This window comes from Plasmodium berghei (assembly GCF_900002375.2).
Source record: "Plasmodium berghei ANKA genome assembly, chromosome: 12".
Taxonomy (NCBI): Eukaryota; Apicomplexa; class Aconoidasida; order Haemosporida; family Plasmodiidae; genus Plasmodium; species Plasmodium berghei.
In genome coordinates, this window is record NC_036170.2 from 628,683 (window position 1) to 637,961 (window position 9,279).

Genomic DNA, 9,279 nt, shown 5'->3' on the forward strand with positions numbered 1-9,279 from the left:
CATAATATTATCATTTTTCATTTTATTTTTTATATTTTTTTATGAAATTCTTTTTAAAAACGCTATTTCATCAAAAGGTATTTTCACAATGTATAACAAATCATTTCTCCATACTATTTTTATAAAATTAAGCGTCATTAATAATGTTTAAATTAAAACTTGTTTATTTTTAAAATTACAAAATAAATAAATATATATATAAGCATGTTAAGTATGTAATTATGCAATAATCGTTACATCGTTATGATTGGTTTATGTACTATTTGATCAACACGATAAGGGTTATTGTAAAGCAGGAACTAAATGGTTCATATAATGAAAACACATTTAAATCCACAAAAAAAAGTACAATATAAACTATATGCAAAATATACTTATAAGAAGCACATTACCTAGTATAAAAAAGTAAAAAACATAATGAAAAAGAAACTCAAAATAGTTGCGTATTGTTGTCATCATATAATCGTTGTAAGCATGAGCTTCCATTTTTTTCGTTTTTTGAAGGGTTTAATCATTGTATGGTATTTTATTTATACTTATTTAAAGCGGTAAAAATAGTTTACTAATTTTGAGATAACAAAAAAAATAAAATAAAGGCATCTTAAAAAACTAAGGTCTAATGAAAAATTAGCATATATATATACGCAGGTATACGTGTGCAAATATAGGTAAGAATAAATAAAAAAAGAAATGGAAAGAAAATATGCACATATAATCTTATGTGTGTATCCGTTGTAAAGTGCCTGAAAAACAGCTATTTTTAAAAATTGTTAAAAAAAAAATTCATAAACGCAGATTTAATATGAATGTTTACATACTCAGCATCATGCTTATTTTTTAAATGCGTAAAATGAAAGGAAATTTTTGACAATCTTGGAAAATAAATAATCATATAAAAAAATTAATGCATATATTTTAATGTTTAACTTAAATTAATTTCATAATAATATTTAAAGGCATTTATAGATGGGTATCAACTGTATTAGGCATTTCCTTCGCTTTCAAATTGTTCTATTAATTTTTTTAAAATAAATAGCCATGCGAATGAGTATATATTATAGTATATACGCATATACGCCATAATTACGATGTGCTACAAAAAAAAAAATTTAATTATATTTTTACAAAATTAGGCATAGTCACATAATTAAATACCCCTTTTTTACAACAAAATTATTGTCATATCTTCTCTGAAATATGGAATATTTTATAAATATTACAAAAAAATAAAAAACTGCACAGAATTGCTGGATTCATACTCTAATAATTGATATGGAAATTCATATGTATATATTCAGTTTCTTATGTATAGAGATATGCACATATTCCCCCTTTTCATATATTCTATTAAAGTAAGATATAAAACTTCCTGCAAAAATATTATTAACAAAATAGTAATTCATGCTCAAAGAAGCCCACACATACAATAATGCTCAAATCCAAAATTATAATATTATTATTTTATTTCTTTTCTTCTACATTACTCTTCCCATTTTTGAGCATAAAACATGAGTATATACCGATTACTGTTTTTATTTTATATCTCAATTGCATTAAAAATTATACAAAAATTAAGTTTATAAATTATAATAATAATTGCAATGGTTTTTAGAAAATTCAGGGTTGTATTATTAAACAAATATATATTGTTAATTTTGTAGCAGTTCGAAAACCAATGAAGCTGGGTTTTCATTTCTTCTTGCTGTAGTTTCTATTTGGGAAAATAATAGTAAATGGAATAACTTGAGTATATATAATTCATTTCCAATCGTTTACATACCATCAAATTATATAAATTATATCTCTAGAAATACTATACTTTCGAAAAGTTTTATATAATAAAACTTCTGCTTCCGTTGTTATTCGATGATCGAGTATTGTATCTATTTCTTGAGTTGTTAGAAGAATTTCTAAAATGTCGGCTATTGGCATTTCCGTTATTTGTGCTAATGTTTTGTTCTTCCTTTTTCTTTAATCTGTTACTTTTTCTGACATTCAAATTTCTAGAAGAAGTAGCATTAGTAGTATTTTCTGTTGTGCGGCTATTTTTTTTTCTCCTAGAAGTTTTCTTTTTATTTCTTGTATTTCTTTGTGATCTATTATTTCTAGTACTAGATCTAACACTTCTATGTGTGCGTCGTCTTTTTCTAGTAGTATTTCTTCTACTTCTTCTTCTATAATAATTCGAATCATTACTATAATCATCATCATATTCATCTTCATAATCATCTTCATAATCATCTTCATAATCATCATCATAATCATCATCATAATCATCATCATAATCATCTTCTATGAAATAGTTAGCAGATTGATCACTAGTAAAAGCAGATGAGCCTTCACTTATAACTGCTATTTCAGTATTTTGGTTTGGATGCGCTAAATTTTCATAATTAAATAAATGGCTTGTTATTCTATTAGTGTTATTTCGACGATTGTTTGTTCTAACAGTATTAGTATATGGTGCGGTTCGATTAGTAAGATTTCCTATATTTTCAAAATTAGCATCATATATATTATTTCTGAGCACATTAAATAAATCATTATATCCTGAATAATTTTGGAAAAATGAATTATTATAATTTATCGAACTACCTAGATCATAATTATCTATAGGTGATCTTACATAAACAGAATATGGATTAAAATATTCGCAAGTAAAAAGGTTATTAATATTTTTAATTATGCAATTTCTGCCTTTCAATGATAAATTATTTAATATATTATAATTTTCTCTCACTAATGTTTTCTTATGTTTTTCATCCAAAACATGTAATAAGTTTTTAACAGTATCATTCATATATACAATAGTATTATTATTTGAATAAATAAATAATTTATAATCATATTCCTTTTTGTTTTTATCTACTAATTCATAATGCGATAAATATTTTTTAAATAATATTTTAATATTTTTGTTCCAATAATTTCTTTTATTATAATAAATAAATGAGTCTACATCTTCTTCATCTTTACATGGTAATCTTTTTAAAAGCTGATAAAAAATTGACAGGTTAATTCCATTTTTATGTTTTATGTAATCATCGTTATAAAAGTCATAAAACACATTTTTTTCATTTTTTAGATTTTTATATATTTTACTCATTTTCATTACATTCATAAATCTCTTTTTATCTTTTTCACTATTTGAATATTTATTGGTTTTTTTTAAATATCTTTCTATGTATTGATTCATTTTTTTAATAAAATTCTTTTCCTTTTTATTTTTTATATTACAAATATCTTCATTTATAAATAGGGAGCTCATTTTCCCCTTACTATTTCTAAATGGCTCACCAAATAATTTGCTTCCTATTGTTCGAGATAATGTGTTCATATTTTTTCCTTCGATTTTATTACACACAACAGTTGTTGAATTGTTTGAGAATGTTTTATCATAATTTAACTCACCTATACTTTTATCACTCTTATAAGACACAATTTTTTTATCATATTCTTTAGGTTTTTTTTTATAACTTTCAGTTTCTGTTTCATCTTTTTGCAAGGATGAACTTTCACAAGATTTATTAAAATTTGTATTTTTTTCGTGATATACTTTCAAACAAAACATATTTAATAATCTTTTATCAAAATTAGGTAAATAATTTCCATACATTAACAAAAGATCATATACTATTCCATATAGAAGAAGGATTTTATAGTTAAAATCATTATTATTTTTTAATTTTTTTCTTAAAAAATTAAAATAATTTAAATGTAAATAAATAGAATCAAAATTTTTTGTTTTTAAATATTCAAAATAATTATTTTTACAATTGAAACTAGTGAATTGTGGAAGTAAAGGTTGCAATTCATGATCATATATTTTGAACTTTTTATCAACCAATATATTAGGATTGTTAAAATTGTTTAAAATCACTCTGTTTTCTTCATTATCATCACTTTTTTCTACTCTTTCAGTATGCTTACATTTAGTTTTCCCTTTTTTTTTGCTCCTCGTTTTATCTTTTGGATTTCCTTTTTTATAAGCATGCGCATCGTATTGTATTTTATAAGTTTTGCCTTTTTTCTTAAGCCGGTTCATAATATTTTCGCTACCCCATTGTGAATGTCTAAATGTATTTTCTTCAAAGATCCTTTCTATGTATTGCTCAGATGAATTTGTATCATAAGCCTCAATACTACTAATACTATCATAAGTATTATTGCTGCTATTTTCATTACTACTACTATTTGTTTTGAGATTATCCAAATAATTTGAATAATTATAATAATCTGATTCATCACTTAAAAAGGTAATAGAACTATATTGATCAAAATAAGAATTACAATCAGAAAATGAATGATCATCTTCCTTTTTGGGTTTTGAAGTTTTGATATCATCACTTTTTAATATAAAAAACGTTTTTAATTTTTTAATTTTTTCAATATTTTCAAATTTGTTACTATCATCTAATACCGACTCATATGAATTATTAATATATACAATATTATTATCATTAATTTGTATACATTCATTATCTTCGATTAAGAATGCATCATCGTCATTTGCATTTGATATTTTTTTATTATTTTTTTTATTATCTTTTAATAAATATTTACCTTTTTTCTTTTTACTATCAAAATATTTCATATGATTGTTGCTATCCATTTCATTGTCAATATTTATTATCTCATTTTTCTTCACCTTTTTTCCATTTTCTTTATAATTTTCCTGTGCATATTCGCTGTACACATCTTCTACAGTAATAACTTCATCGTTCCCAACTGGCATATTTTCTAAGTTTATTATATGAGATTTATTTGGCTGTGATATTTTTTTATCTATTATTTTTATATCATCATTATTGCTATTGCTAGAATTTTTTTTTTTTTTACTTTTTTTATCTGAAAAAACAGAATTGTTACTATTTTTCCCAGAACATCGCGAATTACTATTACTATATAATGTATATATTGTGTTGTTTGATTTTTTTGACGAATCAGAACTATCTTCTATGATCCTTCGATTTTTTCTTCGGTGTTTACTTCGGTTTCGTAATAACTCTGAAGTGCTATTATCATTTACAAAACCATCATTATTTTCCTCATTATTATCATGCATATTATTAGAAGTATCGCATCGTTCTGAACGACTACTACGGTTTTGGCTATTTTGGATAATAAGTAACCCATTGTTTGAGTTTGTACCCACAATACTTCCAATATTAAATGCGCTTTCTAAATTGTTAGTTATATCAATGAAGTTACCATAATCCCTCAACTCGTAACGATTTGAATTACCATTTCTTCCATATTCATTATTTGGATAATATGAATCAAATAAAAAAAATTCAGGTAATAAATTTAAGTTATCAAAATCATCAACTCTTTCATTATTATTATTATTATTTTCATTAAGGTAACAAATTTGTGAAGATGTTATTTGTTCTGTTAATGTTAATTTATAGGAATAATTTTTATTTAATGTAAAAATAGAAAAGTAGCCATAATTATGTGAAACAATAAATGTATAACCAGTTTTATTCCATTGTGCTTTTAAATTTTTTAATTCACTATCATATGAATATTTTTTTATAATTTTTTTTTTCTCTAAATTTAACAAATAAATATATTTACGAAAACAACCAAATAAAACAATATCTTTATAATTCGGATTAGGCTCTATAAAGCTAATATAACTGTCACATTTTTTTAAATCGAAGTATTTTATTTCTTCAAAATTTAGTAAGCTAAATATAGAAATATTAGTTTTCATCGTAACAGCATTTATCATTTCCTTTGTTGAGTTCGATTTATTCGTAATTCCATCAGCAACGATAATATATTCGTCTGATGCATTAAAATTTATGTTACTTATTTTATAATGCAATTTCTTTGCTCTCAATTTTGGCTTAGTATTAGATTTTTCATTCCCAACCGGATTTATTGCATCATCTTTAGTTGTATTTTTGGTCTTTTTATTATTATTTGCTTGGTTTAAAAAGGTATTAGAAAAATTATTATTATTTCCGGTTCTAATATTGGTGTTACCTATCATTATAGTGCTATTGTCACCTAAATTGGTCGCAATATTATTTTCACTAATATATATGCTATTTAAAGATGCTGCATTTGCTGTATTCGGATTATTTGATGTGTTTGCCTTATTTTTTTTTTTTTTCATTTTACTATTTTTTGAATCACTTTTTGAAGTATTGCCCATATCACTTGATGAATAACAATAAGAAGAGCATGATGTAGACGATATAACAAATAAATTATTATTTTCAGTTTCTTTATTTTTATTTGTGGTTCCATTATTATTATTATTGTTATTATTATTTTTATTATTATTGGTATTTTCATTCTTATTATTCTTGGCTTTATTTGTTTCATTAATAGCGGACGATTCCAACACAAATTCAACATAAAGAGATGTGTAAAAGCAGCAAATAGGAATTTTTTTTTCCCCCTTAATCTCTCTTTTTGTAATATTGGTAAGATAGTCTCGAAGATTCCAGAAATATATTGCACCATTTATGTGAGTTGTAACAAAATTCGAGCATGTATTTGAAAAAGCAAACATAACTATTTCGTCATTAAAATCTTCAAATTTTTTAAACAAAACAGATCCTACATTATTTTTAACATTTTGTAAAATATTAATTTCAAAATTTTGATGTATTTTTTTATACTCTATATCTTCGTCATTATTATTTTTTTTTCTCTCTCCTTTATAAGAAACTTCAATAACATCATCACCATTTCCATTATTATTTAAATTATTATCAATCTTGTTGACATATTTTGTTATAATAATATTATCCGGGGTAATACTAAGCGTTTTATCATTTTCTTCATTATTATCATATATTACCTTTGTAGTTAAAAGGATAAATGTGAGTTTTTTTTTTCTTTTCATACTATTCATAGAAAAATTTGTCATTTTTCCCATTGTGTTAGTTGCAGATAAATGAAATTTAACAACTTTATTATATGAAGATGGTCCAAAGTCTTTATCTTTAAAATCATCTAAGCAATTATTTTTTGTATTTATAAAAATTAAATAACTATTTTTTAACTCTTTTATTGGATTTTTTGAAATGATTAAATTTTCATAAACATACGGCGCTATGTTATAATTTAGGGAATATGAAAAATGCAAATGGGAAGAGAATTTATAATTTTTTAAAGGCGTAACATTTAGCCATTTTATTATTTGCATATCATTATTTAAATCGTCAAAATGTATAATGAAAAAATACGAGTTGGTGGAACATAGTGCATATGTCTTATACTTATAGCCCGTACTTCTACCAATTCTATTCTCAATATCATTGTAAAAGAAAAAAACATTCTTCATAGAAAGTGTCCTTCGGTAAGTTAATAAATTTTTACTTTTATATTTATCTACACTTGTAAACTTTACTATCCCTTTTTCATCACATGAAATTATATATTTGTTTGATCGATGGATGTCAAAATCAGTGATTGCATAATTATGAGCCCGAATGCAAGATATCAAATTACCTGTATTTAAATGATATATTTTTATAAACCCATCTATTCCTGATGTTAAAATATTTTCAGAATATTGATCAAATTTTATTTTTGTTATAAAATTCCGATTTTTTGTATGCGGTAAAAAATGTGATAAAATAGTCACATTTCTTTGTATATTTTTAACACAGTGGTTATTATATATATCATATTTATATTGACAACTTAATATGTCATTTCTATTTTTTATATCATTTTTTGTATAATATAATTTCTGTTTCACTAAACTATATATATTATTATATTTATTACATTCATAACTTGTTAATTTTATTGATGCGTTTTTATTATTCTCATATTCATTTTTTAATCGATTTTGGCTATTAAAAAAAATTTTTTTTATGTCATGCTCTGGATATTTATAAGTTAACATATTTATAACATTTTTAAAAATATTGAACATATCATTTTCTATATCATTTCTTGTAGAACAACTATCATGCATATTCCTCTGATTATAATCCTTGTATATTTTATTTTTCGTCGTTTTATCATAATCTTCTACATATTCAATTTCATCGATAAGAGACCCTACACTTATGATGGTTGTCTCTCTGTTCAAATCACCTAAGATTTTATTACCATTTCTTATTTCTAAATTATAATTATTCTGATTATATATATCGTTATTTCCACAAGATTTATCAAAAATATGATTGCTTGTACTATAATTGGCTTTCTTATCAATAATCCCTTTATTATGATTCACTCCTTGTGCATTAAGACCGAGATAATTTTTGTGGTAAATCAAATTAGGGTCGACTTTAGTCGGGGAGCCCATATATACTCCACTACGTGAGAAACTAAACACGTTTTCCTTGCTTCCTTCATAATTTTCAAAAACAAAATTGTCAACTTGTTTGTCTATTTTATTATTTATACTTATATCGGGAGATTTACTTCGTATTTTTTTAAACTGTCCAAAATTATTAAAAAGATAATCATTATTTAATGGATGTTTTTTGCTTATAGATATATAATTTTCTTTATGGGATGAGTTTTTAAAATTTTCAAAGTTTAAAGAAAACTCGTCTTCCATATCATTAACATTTGCATGAGCATTGTAACTATTTTTTATCATTCCACTGCAATTCGTGTTTTTCTCATCTAAATTATTGTTTTTTTTTTTACGAATTTCATTTAAACATATATCTATTAATACTTTATATGTGTCACTTATATTATCAGAAATTTGGTCGGTGGTGTAACTTAGATCTTTATGATGGATGTTTTTTTTTTTTTTCATTTTGCTCCTATTATTGTCATAAACCTTTTTATCACATGCACCAAATATATTTCCTTTCCCCAATTCATCTGTTGGATTTTCATCACTACTTGAATTGTCTTGATTTGTTTTACCATTTTTATTTATAATTCCATTTTCTATATGGCCATTAATTTTTTTATTATTATATTTTATTTGTCTATCTTCTGAATTATTCCATTTTTGTTTTTTATAATAATTTAAACTATTATCACTTTCCTTATTATTATTTTCTTTCTTTACATCCATTATTCTCCTTTAGTTAAACAAAAATATTGTACATGTTCTTAGTAAAATACATACAATTGGCATGTGTATACTCATATATTCATGTATATATACAAATTAGCATGCGCGTTGCATGTCCAGTTTATTCTTATTTATGTGTCTGCTTCCTCTTTTTTTTTATTGTTTGTCTCTTTCTTTTATTATTATAATTTTTATGTTATTATGTTATACATTATTGCGTTTTTTTGATTCAATCACATATATGTTAATATTTCGCCATTAAA

At 23.5% G+C, this 9,279-nt stretch overlaps 1 protein-coding gene across 1 annotated transcript; it reads right to left on the reverse strand.

The window, feature by feature from the left end:
- Positions 1–1,831: 1,831 nt before the first annotated feature.
- On the reverse strand, positions 1,832–9,016 carry PBANKA_1216700 (WD repeat-containing protein, putative; the record flags this gene model as incomplete). Its single annotated transcript, XM_034566227.1, has 1 exon — positions 1,832–9,016. The coding sequence occupies one exon, from the start codon at positions 9,014–9,016 to the stop codon at positions 1,832–1,834; it is 7,185 nt and encodes a 2,394-aa protein (XP_034422845.1).
- Between the last annotated feature and the right edge of the window lie 263 nt (positions 9,017–9,279).